We start from the raw sequence: 24,541 nt of genomic DNA, 5'->3' as shown, positions 1-24,541 counted from the left end.
CCAGAAGTGTTGATATGTCAATATCAGCCCTCTGTGAACAGTAACTCCCAAGGAGTAGGAAGTGCTCCAAATTCTCTAGTCTTGATGTGAATCCAGATCAGTGGTACCAAGGCATGTGCATTTGGAGCTTGCTAATGGAGGTTGTTTGGATTAAATATTTACAGTGCATTTGGTAAATCAGTTGCACTCCAGTAGGGAACCTTTCTGTAATCAAACAGAGTATGGCACTCAGAAATATTTAAAATGGAGTTTAATCGATTACTTACCCTTGTTAGACTTCTGCCTGGACTAATATATCCATTACTGAGTTTTAGTGCATGGGCATCATGATGAAGCATTGAAAGGATGCTGACTTATTTTAGGTATTGTTGGTGCTCCTGGCATTAGGAGATAATAAGATTATAATCTTGCAATGATTTTGTCCTGGGTGGAGCAGTGATGTGGAACAGTGGTTAGCATTGCTGTCTTGCAACACTGGAGCCTGCAGTGAAATTTGCTTGGAGTTTGTACTGTATGTTCTACCCATGTTCACATCGGTTTCCTCCGGTTGCTTCGGTTTCCTCCAACAGTACAAAGAGGCAATGGTAGGTTAATTGGCTTCTGGGAGGTTTGACCATGGTATGAATGAGTGTGTGTGTGTTCGTGTGTGCCCTGTGATGGACTTGCATCCTGTCCAGGGTTTGTCCTGCCTAGTACCTGTTGTTTGTCGAGATAGGCTTCGGCACCCCCATAACCCTGTATTGCGTAGAACAGTTAGAAAATGGATGGGTGGATTTGTCCCTTCTTGAAGATTGTCACATTCATGGTATGCTTGAAATCTTTTGGGAAAATTCATTCGAAATTTGGAGTGGAGGTTTAGTTTTAGTCCCTTTTAGGAAATCTATCACCTCCTGCTGTTTTGCTGTTCTTTATTTGTGTGATGGCTTTCAAAACCTCTTTAAGTGCTTGTTGGTGGTGGCTTCTTGAATGAACACATTTTCAAACTGTTTCTCTCAACAGTCATTGATTGTCTTTCGTTTCTTGATCTGAGGTTCTTCTTCTTTAGGTCTCAGAAGTGCAACAGTCTGTGGGTTTTTGGGAGGTAAACATCCCCTGTGGCAGTAAAAAAAAACATGGAACATGTTATATTGCTTGTTGATAGTTTCTTTTGTTTAGAGTTTGTTTTGCTCTGCTATGCATATAAAACACTTTGTAAGTAATATATAAGTTAATTTTTCACCTGATAATATCCATCTAAACAATCTTGGTGTTCCCTATTAAATCTAGATACAGTATCTCTTTGAAGACTTTGGTGATTTTCTTCTTGAGTGGTATGAACTTGTTTCCTCTGTTCTTAGTTAAGGTTGAAGAAATCTTCCCTAATGCATTCTTTAAAATGTTTTTTTTCTGATTGGATCCTGATTGGGCATCTTTGTGACTGAAATATTTGATTAGGTGCCAATGTTTGGGCGATGAATATATAGGTCCATGCAAAGGTGAGGTGCTGGAGTTTGGAAACACTATTTTTGTATACTGTATATGTATATGTAAAAATAGCTCATTTTAAAAAATAGCCAGTAAGTTAATATTTGAATTTCTTCTAAATAATAATTTAAAATTTCCTTTAAAAATATAAGCAAAATGCCTTTCCTTCTAAGATCACCTAATGGTCTTGGCATTGTCTGGTTAAAACTACAAAGGTACAAAACATGCAATCAATGCAATATCTCTTCTTAGCCTGTATTGTAGTTTTGGATAAATGTTTCTTAAAACGGGGTAAGTTCTTTTTTATTATTTTTGTATGAAATTATTATCCTCACTTTGCTGTTTATATGAAGAGAAACTAACAAAGGTAGTTACAAGATCAAGAGATTAATAGAATTTTGAAGAGTTTTTTGAAGAGTTTTTGCAGAGTACCATAGGAAATACAGATCCAGCCATTCAAAATGCTTGAGTTACACTGTGTTAAAACGCAGTGGGCGTGGCGCAATATACCACATCATACCGCATGTTAATTGAAATATGATAATAGTATCCGGAAATACCTTGTAAAACCACCAGGTGGAGCTAATAAAGCTTAATGTCCCATGTACAGCATCTGAGCTGTTGCCAGAAAACGCCCGGTTTCGAATCCCGGTCGCTGCTGAGGGACAATCTTTTTCCAGTTAAGAATTTAAGCTGTATACTCTTTAGACTTTTAATTATTTTAAACTGTGTATTACAGCATGTTAATAATTAACATTAAAAAGTTGGTATATTTGATAAAAGCAAGATTACTCAGTTGGACGAAAATACACAACCTGTACTTCTGTACTTCATAAAAAGTTATAATGTTTTATCCTTTTCTAAGAATACGTAGTATAAGAACACTACTTGTTTTTATTTTAAAAAGATAAATGTTGTAGTGATTTAACATCACTTGATAGTTATATTAATATGGAATCATATAACTAAGCACCTAAAGTATCACAAGTGGACATTTTGGAAACATTTTGACATTCGTTTCTTTTTTAAAAAAACTTCTGTTGTCCTTGTAGTGATAGTGAGCACTGTAATATAGCAAGGCGGTTCAAAGCGTGATCAGAGAATTGCTTTGTTTCTTACATAGCCGAATATATATATATAGTCCATTATAGCTTGTTGTTGGTGTAAGTGTGAGTGTCTGGATGAATTATTATAAGTGATGGTTTTGTGATTTAGGATTTCTTCACACAATTCTTTAGGTTAAAGGAGGGAAAAGGGTTATATTTACACGTTGTGTATCGCCTCTTCTTATATTTGTAAAAACATTCCAATTTTAATGCAATACGGAATATATTATTAATAATATTGTAACGAATTCAGATTCTTGGGCTTGTGCCACATGGGCTCAAACCCTGGTCTCCTGTGTTGCTCAACAGAGGTTTTCCCATCTGAGCTACAGAAGACCTCCTTCAGCACCAGCAGCCAGCAGCCCTGTTATGCGCAGGAGAGCAGAGAGCTGTGCTGTCACCGTGCTGCAACCGGCTTGTACCATCTGTATGCCTGCCATTTGTTACAATATTAATAATGAATGACCATGGACGAGCTGTTAACTGAAGAGTTAGAGAAGACACATTGAGTCTTGTCTTTTCAGCTTGGAATTGAATCTTTTCAGTGATCCCTTTGGCTATATTTTGAGTAAAAATAGATTGGATTAATAACTGGAGTAAGAATTTAATAAACGCAACACATGTTTCATACATTCTCTTCTCTTTCTGTTATGTAGGACAGATCAGCTGGTCTTTTTTTCCCATATCAGAGGCTGTGAAAAGACTGCACTCTGTTAGAGGGGGATGGAGCACAACCTGAAGTTTCTATAGCGCGCAGTGCGAAATGGCACTCGTTGTAAAACAAGTGTTAAAAAAAGCAGAACATTTGATTGCTGGTTGCCTTATGTTAAACAGCAACAATGACAACAGAGCATGCTACTGAAAATTCCTTTCCATCCCCCAGATCTGGAAGAACTGTCTGTTCTACATAACATTACACAACGGGGTGTTAACACTCCTCGCCTTTGTGAGAAGTACGGAGCTGCGTTGCTTAAAGTGGCTGCAATGGAATATGCTAGTAGGTAAAAGTTAATTCCAAGCTGGAAAGAAAAGACACGTGTCTCCTCTATAAATCTTCAGTTTACTGACCGTCCAAGGTAATTTATTATTAATAATATCTTCCATATCGCATTAAAATTGGAACATTTTACAAGTGTAAATTTCCCTTATTTTCTAACCGCTTTAACCGGGACAGGTAACAGTTTCACCCCTCCCCCTTTCCTCTGCCTGCCTGACCTGTTCCCATTTTTAACAATTCTGTGTCCGAATCGCAGCGATTGAGAGAGACTAGGGAGAGACAGGAAAAAATTGAATGCTGTTTTTTTGATAGTCAGATTTAACGTATGTTTGAACACAGTCTTGCAAATTAATGTTTTTACAAGATGTGGAAGTGCAACAGTTTATCACAGTGTGAATTTTAATACTATTTATTGATTAAAATAAAAAATAAAAAAATAAAACATGTTTACAAAGAAAGTGGATTACAGTAATACTACCAGCTATATAAATACATATATTTAGATCCTTAAATAAATATAATTATTAATATCTTTAGATTAATGATTCCATATTATATTCCCAATTCTAAAAAGTATGCATTTTTTACTGCGATAACGAGCGTATTTGCAGAAAAGGTTAAAACATTATAACTTTTTGCAAAGTATATAAACTTAATATAGTCAGAAGGAGCACATAAAAAGTTTCCAAAATAACCACAGTAAGTAACTGAATGAAAGACTTTAATGCTTAAATTTTTAAGAAGAAAGTGGAAAATGTATTTTTTATTTAAACTACCAATACCAGCCATATACAGCTTACACAATTTCTTTATATTCCTAAATGAATATCGCTTATGACCTTCAGACACTGCTCCTCTTCTTTTTATGCTCAGCTACCGATATTTCCCTTTAGTTTTAAAATTCCATATTAATATTCAATATTAAGCGGATTTAAACATTCACAGTAAAGAGATTAAATGAAGCAATCGTTTCACTAACAAGCAATGGACCAAGAGTGCTGCCTGTCAGACATTTTGGCCATCCAATAACGTACTGCGGTATAAGGCGCTAAACTGTAGATTCGCGCTGAGGGAATCAAAGGGGGGACTGAGGGAATTAACTAAAAGTTTTACTAAAAGTTTGTATTATATCTTGTAGGCTATGTATTTCTTTGCTTATATTTTACTAACTCCATCTTAGGATGTCTGGTCGCAAAAGATAACATAGCCACATCGTGTAAGTACCCATAGCTGGCATAGTTCTCAGTGAATTACTTCTACTGTTACAAATGATCTATTCAGCAGAAGGGGCTGCTTGTCATGCAAGCCAGCAGTAAAGAAAATATATGTACTGGTTAGCTTTCTAGAATGACCATATACAGATGCAGCCATTCAAAGTGCGCGGTACAGACACGTACCGGAGGTAATTGGCTACGGCGTCGCGCATCGTGACGCAAGATGACGCGGGGTACCGCGGTACGTGATTGGTTGACCGACCGGGGCACTCGTGGTCCGTTGGTCTGTCGTAGAAAGATTTACAGTAAACATCTTTACTGTGCCCGTTGTAGTATTGAATATTCATATGGAATTTTACCACTGAAGGGAAATCTTAGTAGCTGAGCATAAAAAGAATAGGAGCATACTGCAAGGCGTGTGAAGCCCATAAACGATATTAATTTTGGAACATAAATATACAGTATATGGCTGGTCTCGGTACTTTAAAGGAAACATACACGAAACATGGTTTCAATATGACCAGTATCGGTCTTGAGATATTTTTAACTTGATTTATAGTATTTGAGAGGTATGTCTTGACACTGATACTACGTAAATACTGCTCACGTATATGTTTCTAGGTTTATATTATGCATTTCATACGGTCAAATTACTTTTGAGCAACTGATAAGAAGCGCGAAACGGTATGCCCAGGGCGTTTTAGTTTTAGTTTTGTTTTAATGCAGTGCAGTGGATTGATTAGAGATATCAAGTACATACAAGTCATTTTTTAAATGTTGTAGTTCGTCTTGTAAAAATGTTACGAGTACATCATCTGTCAACAATTACACAGGTTCTCTTTCCATATTGCGGATTTTGGTTACGTAATATTATTTTCTAATTTCACGTTGTGAATATATGATTTGGGCAAACAGAGCCGCAAAGAAGTACATTATGGGTTGTTGTTTTTTTTTGCAGTTTTATCTAGAACAAGCGATGCTCAAACCTTTGTCTGATTCTTGTGAAACTATCCACACGACAGTTACCTAGGAGTTGACTTCAGTGATGTCACTGATGGGATGTTTCTAAAAATCCATCCACTGTAAAACGTCTTGTCCACTTGTCCTGCATATGTATTTGCTAATGAAGCTGTGTTCTGAGCCTGGTTCTCTACATTTCTGTATGAACCAGCTTAGAGGGCTAAAGACAGCTTGTGTTTAAATTCAGTGTAAGGTAATTTATGCTTCTAAAGTCATGGTCAGCATTTATTATTGTACTGTGATGAAAACTTCTTCTGTGCCTAATTACATTATTTTATAGCTTTATCAAATCTGTACATTGTCTGTCGATAATGTTTCTGTAGTGCTTTTTCAGCCCTCAGCATTGACCGTGCTGGTGGCGGTGTGGGTTAGGTTCCTGACTTCCATGTCACACGGTCTGTGATCGAATCCCATGGAACTATGACTTTATTTTTTAACAAACATTTCTTTGAAAAAATGAAACGTTTCCCGTGGTCAGAGATTAAATAAAACCTCACTCGCACCAAACAAATTTATATTTCTAAATATCACAACATGATAGAATTTAAGTCTTTTTAATAACAATGAATAGTCACCTATGCGTTACAAAATAAACATTTATATTGATTTGAATCGCGTTTTGATTAAAATCGTAAACACGTGTTTAAATATATGTGTTTAAAGGCGATATACTGTATAAAAGCGCCGATTCTTATGGAATGTGTTCCGCCAGGGATTCAAAAAATTTTTTTTTTTAATCGCGTATCTAAGGAAAATTGCAGTATAACTTTGTTCATGCACATCATTATACAGTATTTCATTTTGTATTTCTATAAAAAAAATCGTTTGCCCAGCCACTATTGTTGTTATTGTTTTTATCCTGTAAAGCGCTTTGAGGAGCACAGCTTTCTCACCACTTAGATTACTTTTTGACACCATCCTTACACAAAGCAGAAACTGATTGTATTTTCCGATGACATACAAGTGCAAAGATTACAGATTTTAATCGTCTTTTTTCTGAACCAGGGAAAATCTGATCATGTTTCTCAGTGAACTACTGTAGGTGTAACATAACATTCAGAAATAAAATCGAGAATAGTTTTGTGGTGTTTGTTTAGATGAAACGTTCCTAAAACGTATAAAGTAACCGGGCATCCATATAGTCAAGTAACAGGTTTATTCCATGCTGAAAAAAAGAAGAAAGAAAACACATTCCATAAGAATTGACTGAGCTCCGCTCTGTACCACGCAATGATCCCCCCAGAGTCTCTGCCCTGGGTTATTTGGGTTTTTAGACAGAGGGTAAAAAACTCTCTCTCTGGCTTGACTTCACCCTCCCTGTGGATTGTCTGTTTTTTTGTTAACAAGGCTCGCCAGCTAATGTGAATCGAAACCTGTCTTTCTAGCTTTTAAAGTCGTGCGATGTGTAAGCCACAATTCAAATAGAGAAAAAAGAGCTGACTGACAAGATTTAAGATGTGACTGTCAATGTTGGATTAAAAAAAAACACATTGCCCGACATTTGTTGCATTGCTTGAAAAATAACTTTATTTCGAGAGACTGGATAAGTAATTCAAGTGTTTTTTTTAACTTCCTGAAAAACAACTAATGATTTAACTATATGTGCAAACGTTTTATGATATGTCGCTGTTGTGAATGTCTGGACATGTGCTGGCTGGACAGGAGGCTCTACTGTACACAGAAAGGGGCGGGAGGAGGGGACAAGCCGATACATACTCTTAGAGTTTGATTAATAGGGAATATAATACAAAAATATAGTACTAAAAATAAGATACACTCTACAGACATTCACAACGGCGACTGTCAGAAGATAGAACACAGCGGCTCAGGCACCCGCTGAATGGAAAAGGGGCACTTTAATGTTCTGTATGGCTAATACTAATGCCAATACTAATATTCAATACTTTAATATTCTTTTCTGTATGTTTAACAATAGTGGGTACTGGCCTAATTCGTCCCTGCTCCCGTTGTTAGGTGTTAATGTGTTGTTAAGTGTGAATTTGTACCTGTTTCCCTGAGGTCTGGCTTTTTTTCTGGAAAACCATAACTCTGGTCTTGTCCAGATTGACTGTCGGCGCCCAGGTCTGACAGTGCTGCTCCAGCAGTGCCAGGTTCTGGCGCAGCCTCTGTTCTGTGGGCGACAGCGGGCCCAATGGGCCTTGACGTGCTAATGCGTTGGTTTAACAGTCCGGGTGTGGCAAGCCTCTAATTTTCTCCCGACTTCGGCAAAAGGCACCCGCCTTTCATTGGAAGACAATGAACATTCTAGCCGTACATGTGAATATAGCATAAATACTCCAAGGGATTGGGTGAGCTCCCATCACAAAAAAAAGCATGGTGAATCGGAGATTCTCAACCCTTACTTCGTGCGACTGGAAAAGAATTCGTGATCGGATCAACGAAATGCTTCGTAGAAGGAGGCGCTCTTTTCCTCTAGTCTAACAGTCTGTCCACAAAACAAAACATTCCTGTTAGACAAGAGGAATGTAAAAAAACAATTACTTTTGTCAATGGAAACCGGTGTGTGTGTCTCTCTCTGTTGGATGTCCCTCTCACTCTCTGCTGAATGAATAAAAGCATTTTATTAAAAACGCGTTTGCGTTTGTCTGGTATTTACTTTGGTCCCTTTTAACTGTTTTTCCATCTACTGTATTGCTTTGAGATGCCACTTTTAAAGGTGATATGTAAAATAAAGTTTTTTATTATTGTTATAGAGAAACATGATCAGATTTTCCCTGGTTCAGAAAGAAAGATCTAAAGTGCTACACCTAACTTTCTTAATTCGATGTATTTAAAGCAGTGAACTACTGTAGGTGTAACATAACATTCAGAAATACAATCGAGAATAGTTTTGTGGTGTTTGTTTAGATGAAACGTTCCTAAAATGTATAACGTAACAAAATTAAAGACGATTAAAATCTGTAATCTTTCCACTTGTACTGTGTCATTGGAAGGTTTCTGCTTTGTGTAAGGATGGTATCAAAAAGTAATCTTAAGTGGTGAGAAAGCTGTGCTCAATGTATTTAAGGGACTTAAAAGTAAAAGGAGATGCTTCATATTGCTTGACTAATTTTAAAAACTAAGTTATAAATGCAGACGCTCCCTTGGTGCCGCGCCGGGTGTAAATATCAAAATATACATTCGTCCCGGGCAGAGGCCGAAGAGCGCCCGGCTGGGGTGCGCGGGGAAGAGCAGGACAGGAGTGAAAGGCGAGGTTTAGGAAGGCGTACAGTCTGGGCAGGTATAGATTACACTTTTCTAAAACGTATTTGAAAAATAAAAACGATTACAATCTAATCCTTCCACGTTTGATCCCAAAATCCCAAGAAAAATAAATCTAAACAGGTAGAAAGCTATGCTGAAAGTTTATTAAGATACTTAGAAGACAAAGATACTGTATCAATTTATGTTGCATTAGCCTGATTATGATTAAAACAACACATATAATTAAACACGCGTTTGCGATTTAAATCAATATAAATGTTTAAATTGTAACGCATACTGTCCAGCCTCCATTTCTCTATAAAAAATTACTCTATTACACACACACACAATAGAAGCAGGAAGCAGAAGCAGAAGCCGTTGTCAGAAGGGAAGAAGGTGACTATTCATTGTTATCAAAAATGACTTAGAATCAATCATGTTGTGATATTTTGAAATATAAAAGTCAATTGATTGTCCATAATATTGCTATTCTATTTTTTCGAAGTAATGTTTGTTAAAAGAAAAGTCCAGCACCAGCTGGATTTGAACACACAACCCGTGAGTTGGTAATCGGGCACGTAGACCAGTAGGCTACAAGGGAAGTCGCATGAGGAGAGATATATCGTTATTAAATTCTTTAGATCCGCAATTCCATATTATATTAGCAGAAAAGCTTAAAACTACCACTTTTTCACACGCTATTTCACATGCTAGTTAAATACTTCGATGCTTAAAATCGTTAGGGAGAAATGGAATACCGGTGTGTATTTTTCCTTTAAAGTACCGATTCCTGGAATCTGACTGGCTGACACCCTTCTGAAGTGGTTCCATAAAATCTGGTATATGGAAAAGAAAGCGTTGATAAAAAAGCCTGGATTCTCATGTATCTCATACAAGTATCTTTTAATACAGTCTTTGCTGTGCTCTTGAGGATCCTTGTGATATTTTGAGCTCTAGTTGAATGATAAGTGTCGCATTTTAAATCATTTTCGTAGTTAGAAATTATGAAACGCCCTGTTAAAAGCAAGGGAGTTTTTATGCCCGTTGAAGTAAAACAAAATGCCTGACAAAGTATGGCTTGGACAGATTCCAAATGCTTGTACAAATGTGCTAAAGAAATTATACTTTGAGTATACAGCTTGTCCAAAGTAATTCATTATTAATACTATTAGTAATATCTTCGGTAAAGGCTTTGATGCATAAATATTTCTGATAAAGGTAGGTTGTGTACTTTTGTCCAACTGAGCAATCTTGCTTTCATAAAATATACCAACATTTTAATGACTGATGATTAACATGCTGTAATACACAGTTCAAAATTAAAAGCTCAAATGCTGTACATGAGAGGTTAAGCTCCCCCTGGCGGTTTTACAAGGTGACGCCGGATAGTTTCCGGCATGACGTCAAATGACGCGATTAACCGCTTGATACTGCGTGGTACCGCGACACGCCCACCGGGGTATGCTGCAAAATACCCCACCCATTTTGAATGGCTGCATCTGTATAGCCACAATGCAAGCAGAGAGTTATGTGGGAGTGTGTATTGTTTGTTTCACTATATAAAAGAGCACTGTAAGCGTTATCTTTGGAGTCTTGTGTACAAATGCAGGACTCCCATATGCATATGAAATAAAGACGACTTTCCACACACAAACTCTCAGCTGATGCCCTTTGTTTGGCACAACAGCACAGTATGGGGTTTTACCATGCATTTTGAATGGCTGCATCTGTTACGTGCTTTCCCAGCTAATACAGTACACTTCTGAAGTTAGTATTGGACTTAAAAGACCAATACTAAGGTTAAATGACCAGTTTTGTACCTTTATTGCTTTAACTGATGAAGCCTTTTAGATAATAGTTCCAATTTTTATGTGCCAGGACTTCCATTTGGAATCTGCAGCGGGTTTTAATACTTTGCATCTGCTCCTCCAGTATCAGCAGAAGATGATATTATGCCGAATTCTGAAATCCAGCTCCATAATGAACTTAGAATCATCTGCTTGTGGAGTCTAATTGCATTTTAATAGTTTGTGTATTCTAATACTCAGCAGCTACAAAGGCCAACCTCTCTCACCGATGCTTGCTCTTCAAATCAAGGTTTTTTGAAGGGTAAAACTGTTGACTGAATGCCTGAATGAACTGAAATCTTTCATACAATCCAATTGTATTTGCATCATTTTCAGTATGATTGGTATTTAAATAGAATGAATCTAGAATTGCAGAAAATAAAAAAAAAAACATTTTAAATGATCTGTTCAAGAGACCTGTGCTTTACTGCTAAAGAGTATTACAGGAGTATTAGAAGTATTATAAAATATTGTCTTCAATCAAAAGGTAAAACATTGTCAGTGTCTGATTCCACAGTATGTTTTTAGTTGTATTATGTATGTGTGTATAGAAAATAAAGTCTCAGTATGCAGTGTACCGTTGAGCAGTTAACTCTGAATAAAGAAAACTTTATCATCTAAATGATTGGAGCTGAGCTGACCTGAATGTTTCTTGTTGAGTTCATCTTAAGGATGGAAGTGTTTCGCTGACATGCTTTCCTCTCTGCTTTTCCCCAGATACATCATTCCATCTCTACTGCAATCCGATGCTGGGTTTTACCAGTGTGTTGTGAGAAACAGGATGGGTGCACTGATGCAGAAGAAGGCAGAAGTAAAAGTAGCATGTAAGTGTGAATAAAGGTGATCATGTGTAGCAGGATGCATTCAGCTTGTTTTTCCATAAGAGATATGTGGAAAAGGTTCTTTCTTTGCACTCCTCTGACCTGTACACACAAATGGTCAGAGATGCCATGTCCCTATAAAAGAGCTACATTTTATTTACATGTAATGTTTATACAAATGCTATTTTGTTATAAATGTTTAATGTAATTTCACGCTATTTCTTAAGTTATCTTCCTTTGCAGCCTGCTCATTACAAATAATTATTCTATTCTTATTAAGCACATTTTTGCCTCAGTACGTACAATGTACTGGAAATTGCAAAGTATAAAACACCTTTCTAGCAAAGCAATATATTTATTACATTAAATTGCACATTGAGTTAATGATGTCATTTAGCAGGATCCCAAAGACAATTTCACACAGAAGTCCACTGTGTTCGACTTGAAAACAAGTCTGTACTGTGTCATCGATAAATGGCTTAGTTTGATTTTTGTTCTCCTCAGCAGTGTGGATCTATTTTAGTACTCTCAAAAGAATTTCCTCCTTTTGTCCAAATAGGCTTTGCTAAATGTTGCACATAGTATGATCCGGAATCACAGAGGTGGCAGCACTCAATTACTTTTACAAATGGTCTCTTCCCCCCAGATATGGGAAACTTCGTGGAGGGAGATCAGAGAAAGACTGTGCCACAAGGTAAAGCAGCAGTGCTCAATTCCCCAGCGGTCAGCAGCTATCCGCAGCCTCAGGTGACATGGTTTAGGGATGGATATAAGATCATCCCCAGCAACAGAATGTGAGTACAGTGTTGAGACCTTTTAATACTGTTTGTTTCTTAGAGGAGTCATTTGAGCTGTCATTGAAGAGCATTGGAGCCAATCATTAGGATGATACTGTTGGGTCTAGTGTTTTTTTTCTTGTGACTCTCAACTGGTTTTGCTGTATGATAGAGTAATTGCCTCAGAAGCCTATGAATGGGGCTTTAACAACATGAGCATAAGAGGTGCTTTGAAGGAAATTGCCTTTAATTGGTGAGAATCTACTTACACTGCCTAATAATTGGAAAGGGCTTTGTGTCGCTCAGTGTTAGGTTGGGGAAATGGGCCTGTGTGAGCCTCACATGAAAGAACACATCAACCATAGACGCACATTTCGGTGGCAGCATTGGCAATCTTATGCGATGTGATTTCCCTGCCTTGTCAGAAAAGTGCAATTAACGCTTTTTTCCAAGCATCCTTTAATCTTGGCATGGTTGTTTTTTATTCCCTTTGTCTAATTAGCAGCTCACCCACACAGCAGCAGCAGCCAAGGCAGGTCTAATTCTCCATTATTGCAAAGTGCCTTTCTATTCCAAGAGGGAGCAAATCAGAGCTAGTCCTTATCTTGACCCAATTTAACAGTTTTTTTCTGAACAAAGTTTTGGATGGTTGGGTGGTTTGGATAGATTGATATTTGCTCCACGGATGAAATTGAAAATCCACTGTGTGACCAGGAGTAAATTAGAAACGTTCAGGTTTAGAAGTATTTTCCAACTTTAATTGGACTGTGCTCATCTTGCAAGTGCAAGAGTCAAATATCTTTCTGACAACCTTAGGAAATTAGGAGTGTTATATGACTTGCTGTCATGATTCAGGGTATGAATGAATTAGATGTTTGGGTTGAGAAGCCTGTGGGGGGTACCTGCTCTGTAGGGGGCACTGCATTTTTCTTTTATGTCTACATATTACTGTTGTTTCTTTAAAAGAAGTTTTCATCAAAGTAACACAACTACTATACATCTAAAATCAAAACAGAAGTAACATGAATACAGTCCATATATAGTCATACAAACTGTGCACTGTTTTTTTCCTCCTGTCTGCCTTTTTTGGACCTGAATTTTGACCCTCATGCAGATTCCTGAAAGAGAGCTGCTGTTGGCAGTAAAAATTTATAGGCAAACTTATTTTTCAACTGATTTGTGGTGAAGACTCACATATGTTAAACATATCATGTACTGTCCTGGTGTAATTACAAAAGCAAAAGCAAAAGCAAAATCTGAAAAACATTTTGAGGATGAGGAGCATAATTCTGTCTCAAATTTCTTTTAAGCCAGGTTCCGTCAGTATACGGATACCTTTTCATCTATTTCTAGCAGCACTTCAGAATGTGCATAGTTAAGTCAGTGCAACACAGTGTAAAATTTATATTAGTAAATGTAACTGCTTTACCTGCTTGTAGTACAGGGAAAAAATGATCTAGTGATTATTATTTAGACAAATAATATTTTCTTTCATCTCTATTGATGCACTACCTCTAGGGAGTTAGAAGTCTTGCCCCCACAAGCGCAAATTAAAGTAGCACATGTCTAGCTTTGTGGCTGTAGTAGCATCTCAATAAGTAAATGCCAGATGAGCTGGCTAACACTGTCATTTTATACAGTGCCTTGCGAAAGTATTCGGCCCCCTTGAACTTTTCAACCTTTTGCCACATTTCAGGCTTCAAACATAAAGATATAAATTTTTTATTTTATGTGAAGAATCACCAACAAGTGGGACACAATTGTGAAGTGGAACGAAATCTATTGGATTTTTGAAACTTTTTTAACTAATAAAAAAATGAAAAGTGGGGCGTGCAAAATTATTCGGCCCCCTTGCGTTAATACTTTGTAGAGCCACCTTTTGCTGCGATTACAGCTGCAAGTCGCTTGGGGTATGTCTCTATCAGTTTTGCACATCGAGAGACTGAAATTCTTGCCCATTCTTCCTTGCAAAACAGCTCGAGCTCAGTGAGGTTGGATGGAGAGCGTTTGTGAACAGCAGTTTTCAGCTCTTTCCACAGATTCTCGATTGGATTCAGGTCTGGACTTTGACTTGGCCATTCAAACACCTGGATACGTTTATTTGTGAACCATTCCTTTGTAGATTTTGCTGTATGTTTGGGATCATTGTCTTGTTGGAAGATAAATCTCCGTCCCAGTTTCAGGTCTTTTGCAGACTCCAACAGGTTTTCATCCAGAATGGTCCTGTATTTGGCTGCATCCATCTTCCCCTCAATTTTAACCATCTTCCCTGTCCCTGCTGAAGAAAAGCAGGCCCAAACCATGATGCTGCCACCACCATGTTTGACAGTGGGGATGGTGTGTTGAGGGTGATGAGCTGTGTTGCTTTTACGCCAAACATATCGTTTTGCATTGTGGCCAAAAAGTTCGATTTTGGTTTCATCTGACCAGAGCACCTTCTTCCACATGTTTGGGGTGTCTCCCAGGTGGCTTGTGGCAAACTTTAGACGAGACTTTTTATGGATATCTTTGAGAAATGGCTTTCTTCTTGCCACTCTTCCATAAAGGCCAGATTTGTGCAGTGTAAGACTGATTGTTGTCCTATGGACAGACTCTCCCACCTCAGCTGTAGTTCTCTGCAGTTCACCCAGAGTGATCATGGGCCTCTTGGCTGCATCTCTGATCAGTCTTCTCCTTGTCTGAGCTGAAAGTTTAGAGGGACGGCCAGGTCTTGGTAGATTTGCAGTGGTCTGATACTCCTTCCATTTCAAGATGATCGCTTGCACAGTGCTCCTTGGGATGTTTGAAGCTTGGGAAATCTTTTTGTATCCAAATCCGGCTTTAAACTTCTCCACAACAGTATTACGGACCTGCCTGGTGTGTTCCTTGGTCTTCATGATGCTCTCTGCGCTTTCAACAGAACCTTGAGACTATCACAGAGCAGGTGCATTTATACAGAGACTTGATTACACACAGGTGGATTCTATTTATCACCATCAGTCATTTAGGACAACATTGGATCATTCAGAGATCCTCGCTGAACTTCTGGAGTGAGTTTGCTGCACTGAAAGTAAAGGGGCCGAATAATTTTGCACGCCCCACTTTTCATTTTTTTATTAGTTAAAAAAGTTTCAAAAATCCAATAGATTTCGTTCCACTTCACAATTGTGTCCCACTTGTTGGTGATTCTTCACATAAAATAAAAAAAATATATCTTTATGTTTGAAGCCTGAAATGTGGCAAAAGGTTGAAAAGTTCAAGGGGGCCGAATACTTTCGCAAGGCACTGTATGTCCCCAGACTCAAGCAGACTTTTGCTCAAAGCACAGGGGTGAAATGTTATATAGGAGAACATGTGGTGCTGGCCTTGTAAGTTAAGACTGCTGGTCTTACCTCTCTAAAACATGCCTGTCTACAGTACATTTACACTTAGTGGTGTTGCACAGAGCTTACTTTGCTATCTTGTAACCTTAGCAAAGTTGAAGGTTTGTTCACTCTGGGTGTTTTCAGGTTGGCAGAACAGAAATTTAAAGATTTAGAAATCTGACAATATTTTGAAGTCAATTATTGCAGTTTTGGAGAGTACATCACATCCTTATTTGTTCATAAAAAGGAGCAGTGCAGTCACCTTAGTTGGTTAAACCAGCAACAAATGACTGAAAAATCCCTCTGGAAGAATTTAGAAAAATAGGTTATACTTCACAAGTGATATAGGATGATGAAATTAACAGCCCTTGCAGACACTTAGATTAATTGTTAGGGACTGCTCTGCCTGAGATCAATAGCTATTTAGAATAACATGAAGGGGCACAAATCAATCTATTGGACTCTGATGACAGATTCTTTAGTTAATTATTTTTTAAGTACAGTAAATGTAAGGGAGACATTATTTCTGAATTTATTTTCTGAGCAGAAAGATGTGGCTCAGCTGTAACCCTTTCCCTGCTGTTGTTTGTCATAAAATCCAATTTCCATGTTATATCTTATGTGTGTGGACTTTGGCCTTTGGAGTATAGTAAATGTTTTGTCTATTTGTTGTGGAAAACATCACACACGTTTTAGAATAAATAGTGATGAAGTGCCTTTATTTTTCCCTTTTATGTTGAACATACTTATATTGTTGGATAGTTTTTTAGCCATATAGTTTGAAAGAGCATACAGTGAGACTGAGGCTGGCCTACCTCTGTAGGCGGGGAGAGAGTTGTGCATTATTGTTGCCTTGCTGTATTAATCTGTGTCCAGTCAGATGCAAACCAGATGGCTCCATGTGTCTCTTGAGGAAGGTATGATGGCGTTCTTTATGAAGCTATTGATCCGATAAAGATCACAACTCTTAATGCAACCAAAACACCGTCACACCACTCTGTTAACTGCAAATACCTAGCTGTCAATGCAGTGCTACACCTGTGTCACTCTCCTGAATGCAAATTAAGGTGCAACGTACCAATTTTAATTAATAGCAGTCTTAGTTAAAAAAAATTATGCATGAGCTGTTTTGCCCACTTTTTAATAAAAACTGTATTTGACGTTGGATTTTTATCCGAATTACAGTTTTTATCCAGCAAAATATTTTTTACACATATCTCTGATGCAGTTCATGGTGAGCTGCTCTGGAACTTTGTTTTACGAGTTGGCATTTTTGCCATTTAGCATTCTGAGGCAGACTGAGGGTGTGTCATTTGCTATACACTTTATTCTACAGTGTATTCTTAAAGGGAATGTATTTATAATTTTACTTAAATGATCTACTTAGTTCATAGGTCTCTTCTAGTTAACCCGTTATTTGTTTTGTTTAAAAGTAATGTGGGCATATTTCAGTGAATTAGGTTGATTTTCTTTTCTGTTGAATTAGAATAGGTTGATTTGTGAAAATCTAGATACCAAGACAAGTGCCTTTTGGCAAGGATTTTTGTGGTCTTCCTGATTAGACATTTTGTGCACTGATGATGGCAGTGGTTGAAATAAGGCAAAGTGCTATACAGAATTTTCTGTTTAAATTACGTACAGTATCTTATACTATATTTTATGCATCTTCTTCTAATCAGCAGCAAATCTTTACAAAGACCTTGCAGTACTCATCAGCATATGCTTTTCTCCTGTTTGTTAATTTTGAAGTGGCATTTGGTTGGCTTTATTGTGAGGGCTCTGATTCTTTGTAATTAAATTGCCCTTTTTCCAAAGTACAACAGTTTTATATGGATATGTCCCTTTGTGGTAATCATTAAACTGCTTTATATACAAGAGATTTCAATTAATCTAAATGTCAATAAACCCTGAGAGAATGATGATTATTTAAAGTTATGTAAAGTGTGGCTTTTAATTATGAATTAATTCAGTATGGCAGTTTATTTGCATAAAATTGTCAGTGGGCATCACAATTTCCTGATTTAAAAAGGTTAAGACCCTATGTCACAAAGGCATCAATTGATGACCTTTGGAGAGATTTCTATAATCCTAGAATATTCTTTTCTAATTTCTCAGCACTGCAGGTTGCGTAAGGGGACATTATTCTGCACAGTGTTCTTCCTTATTGCTAACATCTTGTCTAAACTAAATAAATTTTAGAAAGTACAGAAAGTGGAAAAATGAATTTGTGGTTTCACATCAAAGGCTGCAAAAAATCTTGCAATGTTAAGTACAAGACTTGAAAAAATGTTTCACAATTAGATATGTTCATTTTAAAACACTGAAAATCAAAATATATCACTGTGTGCATGTGTGCTCTCAGAACAATGAGATATTAATCTTGTATATCAATGTTTTGGGCATTATTTTGGTAAATTGATTGTTAAAACCTTAATGCAATAAAATAACTTTGAATTATGAATATACATACAATATAATCATGGCATTAGTGAGCAAGTTGAATATCAGTCCTGTTGAAAATCAAGAAAGAAACAGAAAAAAATCCACTTTGTTCAACTTCAAATCAAGTCACCAATGCCTTTGTTCCATCAGTACTAAGTCACCATAGGTGGACTTATCTGTAGTCCATCTAATGCCTTCTGCAAGATATTTGCCTGGTTTTTGGATCTTCTTCAGGTCTTTTTGAATTTCCTTCATAGCATCTACAGTTTATGCTAATCCTTCTTTTTTTGTATCATCTGTGAACTTCTCTAGTTTAACTGTCCAGAATCTAGATAACTGGTATAAATTAAGAAAAGCAGTGGTCCAACAGAGTTTTCTGTGCATTACTCAGTTCTCTATTTAAAAATTTGCATTACCTAACATGATTACTTCCCGAAATTGTAGAATCAATCTTTAAAGAGGAACTTTAACAAAAAAATTCTAAAAATCCAACTGTATCATATTAAAGCCCTGTTTGTTTCTTAAATTTGTATAGCCATACAGGTGATTCTTTAATTTTGGCCTAATTATCATTCTCATAACCTTACATGTAAAAATATATTTTAGGTTTCTAATACCTGTAACACTGGCAGACTTCTATGTTAATATTATTTTATATACATCTTTCTATATCTTCTATGGTAAACACCTGAGTGAAATATTTAATATTTCAGCAATTTCCATTTTATCATCTGCATTTTTCTCATTTTTATTTCTGAGATACTTTACTTCATCCTTTACTATTGTTTTGTTGGCATCCTTTGACATTTGTTTTAGCCTCCATTTCTATACTGTATTTGTTTCTCTGTCTTTCCAAAATACTCATCCTCTTTAACAGGTCCCTGTTTTTTTTATCATTGTTTAAAATGTTTTATTTTAAAATAAACTTTCTTAAATGAGTTATTAAATTCTTTGAGTCACTGCTTTTTAGCCTTCCATTTCCTAACTTTTGAGATGAATGCATTAAATAAAATCCCCCTTGAGTATATAGCACATAAACTATATGCTGTGAAGAGGACCATATTTAAGTTTACTGTCAGCTGCTGGTGTGAATAGGAAGCAGTTATAAATCAGGGAGTGACTTTTGGGTAGCTGGTGATTAGTGTAATTAATTTGTGAAAATGCAGTGATCAGTAATGTGTAAGAAACCCGAGATGAAACAGACATAGCAATATCCAAAGCAACACTAGATTAATTGAAATAGCAATAGTTACACTTAATAGGAACCATCATTCTCAGACATAATTACATACTTTTCCCTGATTAAGAAATACTTGCCAAAAATCTCCACTCTTGTATTTTAATTAAAACATTGTTAATAGCTTTGTATCTTTAATGAACTCAGAGCAGTGACACTGAAACTTGGATTTGATATTGCTTAGAATGTGTTTTGTCGCATTTGCTTGCTTGCTGCTGCTTTGGGCAGTTTTGTACAGCAGCAATTATTCAGAGAAAAAATACATGAGAAAACAGTAGAAAACACCACAGAGATTTTTTTCATATAGATCTGTGCTGATAAGTTGTGCCATCTGGTTTGCAGAATCTAATTAACTTTTCCTCACGTTAAAAAGGTGTTTGTCAAAAGAAGAAAAATGATTCATAGGGTGTCACAATTTATTGGCTGTAAAGCAACTAAAGTGCTGAAAAAAAACTTTCTGTGAAACTTTTCCAAGAAGGTGCTGTCTGTATCTGCGTTCACGGGGGCTTCAGGTACCTTGTATGCAAAATTAAAGTGGTTTTAATTTATCTTTCTCATTTCAGTGTGTGCTGTTCAATGCAGGCTTTCTTTTCTATAATTATTTATATGTGATCATCACTAGTTGTATACTATAGCTTTTAAGCTTTTTTCTAATCAGGCAAGAGAAACAAAGTGTAGTCTACGCATTGTGTATCCAATATTTTTAAATAGCATACTTGAATTGCTTTATATACATTTCTTATGACCTTCAAACTTACAGGTTATTAAAACGCTGTCTTCCAACTAGTCAAACTAAATCTTGCATGACAGCTGGTCATGTAGTAATTGGAAGCTGAATGCCCGCAAACGTGTTTTTGTTCCTCCTAATTTTCGCTTTGTATAATACCTAAACTGCTGACACACCTCATCTAGGTCCATTAACACTGAGCTGTGGAGAAAAAAAAAATCTGTTTAAGAAAATTTTAATTCAACTTAAAAGAGCAATTGTGTGCATATTATTTTGATGTTATTATAATATCTATGATGAAAGAGCTAAATAAAAAACACCACATTTTCTCTGATTATTTCTTGAACTTGAATGATCCCAAATTGCCTTTCCCTAGTTAATTGAATTGGCCCTTTGGTCTCTTAATGTACCGTAAAATAACAGATTGTATGAAATGGCAGCATACAATTTGCATAGTTACAGAATGTTCCTGTACAGTATGCGGTTCCCACTTCTGCTCCTTGCTGTTCGGTTACCACAGTTTTTCGTTTACAGTAAAATCACTTATGATAAGCTTCACTTTTGTGGTTGGAGTGACTCTTAACTGAAGTGATCATATTGATAGCACCATCATCAACTTAGATCAACATAGCCTGAAAGTACCTGCAGTTTCAGAAGCTAAAAAGGACTGGACCTAAAACGTTTTGGAATGTGGGAGACCTTTATTATTAGGTTGAAGCTCCTAAGTGTCAGTGTTGGTTTACCAGTTTGTGCCATTCTTCCTTTCCCATTGTTATGGTATGGTGACTCAGGGGAAATTTAATGTAGGAGGTGCCCTCTGGGTGAAACATTAAACAGAGGTCCTAACTTCTTTATCATTAAAGATCAAATGGTGCTGTTTACAAGAGTTTATAAGTGTTAACCCTGGCACAATTCTAGAATGTTTACCTAAAGTTCCCCTTTGATTCCTTCAGTAAAGCAATTTCTCCTGTCTCTGCCTGATCAGCCATGCAGCTGCTGCATGGTTCCCAGGAGGGTTCTGTGCTTCAATAATGGGTGATAATATACGTGAAATGCTTTGAGATTGTTTGGGATAAGTGCTTCATAACTCCAAATAATATTTTTTATAATTTTATCATCATCATCTGAACACAGATTACGTATTTGGTATATACTGTATATAGAAAGTTTGAATGAAAAATGTCTTAATGGAATTCTTTTCTATATTTTCTTTAGGTACTGGGTTGTCGGTTACAGATTTCTTCCTCTTGGCAAACTCCTTTGTTAGGATTCATCATGTCGTGATGTACCCATATTACTGCTGTGAATAAGGACCAGTAGCATAACTAACTATAGGCAATCAATTAAACAAATGGCTTCCTTTTGTTCATCTTGTTTGTTAGCTCTCTTATATTCATAGTCTATGCAATTTAGTTGTTCACTGTGGATTAAAACTTAATTTTGTTGAATTGTATGTATTTATAAAATACATTTTATTGTATTCATTTCTGTTGGGCTTGAGCTTCTGTCCTTTGCAAATCAGATCAGGATAAGATCAGCAACCTTTTGTTTTCTCCTCATTCAGCAGAGCAATTTACTTTATTTTATTTAGTCACTAGAGCAGTCTTAGAATCATATACAATCCAAAAACACTCATAATGACCCTTTAACTTATGCGGGAATATATTTCCCCCCTTATAAGGATATTTATAGGTGTGTTTGGTTTACTTTCAACCAAACCTCTCATGAAGTACTGCATATGAAGGTGATAGCATTCATATATCTTGGAAGTGCTCAAAGTTGGCTTCAGTGACTCACTGTCTCTTTTAAAAATGTTATCTGGAGCTCTAGCCAGGATGGAATCTTCCAAGAGTAAGCAAAGAAATAGCATTTTTGAAAACACAACATAAGCAGTCATACAAAACCTCTACAATGCATTGAAATATTCAAGGCTACAATGCAATGAATCTAACAGATGTTTTTAATGTTCAATATACTTTGAAGTATTATGTTGTGATCTCACAGTGTGTGCTATAGTGAAATACCAAAAATTGGTTGGTGATTAGAAAAAGGGAACTTGAAAAGTTCTAGTCAGTAGATTCTGTAATGCAACTGTAGCAAGTAATATTGCATGAAAAATAATATCACACCACAAATTGAATTTTCTTCATGGCAGATGTTGATGAACTGTTACCATCTTTGAGAGATATTTGCTTTTTTGGTAGTAATTTGTTATTTCCACTTTTATTTTTACTATACCATTAATGGTAGTATAATACAAATGGGTACGTTTTATATTTAGTGTGCTCTCTGATTTTGGCTTTTCATTGGTTAACCTACATAATTTTGGTTCTCTAATATGACAGTTCCACTTCCCACAGTCAAGTGAAAAAGTTATGATCCAGGTGAATTATTTATTATAATTCTTCAGAATGCAAATCCTTCTGTCTTCAGACCCTATGAGTTCACTCTGTCTTATTACTTTAAGAACGGTAACTTGTTGTCAAGCTCTGTGCCATTCCCGCTGTTGTCTACAGAGATATCCAGTCATCTTTCTTGTGTACTGGGAACCACTGACAGAAACTTCCCAAGCTGGTATATCACACTTTGTCAACATCTTTGTAAACCTGGGAAACAAATTCCAAACATTTAGTGAAGAAATTACAATTTAAAGGTATTTGTTACACTGTGTAATATTCTTTGCATCTTCTATTTCAGGTCAATAAATAGGAAATGTGCTGAAATGTACCTTAGAATCATTAACATTCAGTGCAGCCAAAGTTTTTATACGTGGAGGAGTACTGAAGATATTTGCATATTAGGGCCAGTATGCAAAGCGCCTGTCCTATACGACATTTCAAATTCAAGGTCTTGTAGCAAGATTATCCAACAAATAAGATAAATAGTTGATTTTGGATTGTTGAAGGCACATACCACTGTAGTGTGTTCTGTAACTACCTCGAATTCGTGACACTCCAAGAAAGGACACTACTTCTCAGGAGCCAACAACTGTAAGACGCTGATTCTAAGAAACTGAACAGTGTCTCTGCTCAGATTAGAAGGTGAGATGGCTTGATCTTCACCATTCTTCACAACTCTCACTCTAGTATAACTAACATCTGGCATTTATAAACTTGGAGAATGTAAGACTGGTGTGGAAAATTAAACAGGCTTTATGACCTTAAGATTCTCTTTGATTCCAGTTCTAGATGGCATCTTTATGGAAGTCTTTGGAAAGACGTAGTTGCAAGATTGGTTTGATTTTCTCAGAATCTGTAGCTTCATTTTTACATTTTTAAATAACACAAACACTTTCCATCTGGTGACACAAAAGAAGGTTTTAGAAATTAGAAAGATAACAAATTATCAGTTCCTACATTTTACAACTATTGTGTTAAAAACAGCAGCTCAGTTCAGTTGTCCTAACTTCTAGTCATTAAGAAAAATCTTTTAAATAAAGGCTATGTAGTCAACACAGAATCTTAACCTGCCATCTTTTCTTATTAGCAATAAAGGAACTGCAGATGAAGAATGTGATAGTTGGATAAGTTTAACATACAACAGTTCCTCTGTTTGGTCTTTTAGATTATGTTACTTCCAAAGAAATACCTGCACTTGTCAGAAAGTAATAGAATACATTTTTGCTATGATGTTACATTTGCCACATCTTGACAGTGCATACATTAGCCAATTGGATCAGCAATGCAGTGATGTTCTGGAACATTTTTACTCTTGGGACATGTTGATGGTGTCTTTTTTGCCAACATTCTTGTTGTTTATTTGTTGTAGCACTGGATCACTTTGCTCCTTTGGATTCTTCACTGCTACTGTTTTCCCAGTATTGTTTTTACTCTACCCAATAGTATTCAATCAGATTGATATTAAGTCTCAAAATACTAAATGGCTTTACAATTATGTAGAATTAATTGGAATGACCTTACTTTAACTTAATTTAGGTTCCCAAAACATGCAAATATATGTTTGTTGCATTTAGAAGTACGCCCTTGAGTTAATCAGGAAAATAAAATTTGCTCCATAAAAAGACGAGTAATCAAAAGGCCTCGTAAGGTGGAGCAGAGGATGCAATAACGATTCCATATATTGCAGAAAGTTTTATAACAGAAATGTACAGGACTTCCCACACTTACAGGCTCTACTGACCATCAGTCCCCTTATTAAAGGTGAAGAACTAACAGCAGGACTAGCTAAGGGGGAAACTAATGGGGAACAAATATTTATCAGTCCAGTCAGTTGAGTCCCAACAGTCCCCCAGGCAGGAATTGCATAATTAATAGTCCAGTCCTGTTGCTGCAAAAGCACCCAGAGGCCCCAGGCACCACACTATTGAAAAGCTAAATCTATT

The 24,541-nt window shown here is 36.5% G+C and overlaps 1 protein-coding gene across 4 annotated transcripts in view; it reads left to right on the top strand.

Moving 5' to 3' along the window:
* Window positions 1–24,541, top strand: part of sdk1a (sidekick cell adhesion molecule 1a) — a 493,742-nt gene that overhangs the window by 201,612 nt on the left and 267,589 nt on the right. For all 4 annotated transcript variants that reach the window (XM_088612342.1, XM_088612344.1, XM_088612341.1 and 1 more), the window contains exons 4-5: window positions 11,570–11,676; window positions 12,320–12,467. In XM_088612342.1, the coding sequence (XP_088468468.1) occupies window positions 11,570–11,676; window positions 12,320–12,467 (255 nt within the window). The remainder of the gene's footprint in view (window positions 1–11,569; window positions 11,677–12,319; window positions 12,468–24,541) is intronic.

This window comes from Lepisosteus platostomus, chromosome 19 (genome assembly GCF_059453375.1).
Source record: "Lepisosteus platostomus isolate fLepPlt1 chromosome 19, fLepPlt1.hap1, whole genome shotgun sequence".
Taxonomy (NCBI): Eukaryota; Metazoa; Chordata; class Actinopteri; order Semionotiformes; family Lepisosteidae; genus Lepisosteus; species Lepisosteus platostomus.
The sequence above is the reverse complement of the archived record's forward strand: the minus strand, read 5'-3'. Positions and strand labels throughout refer to the sequence as shown.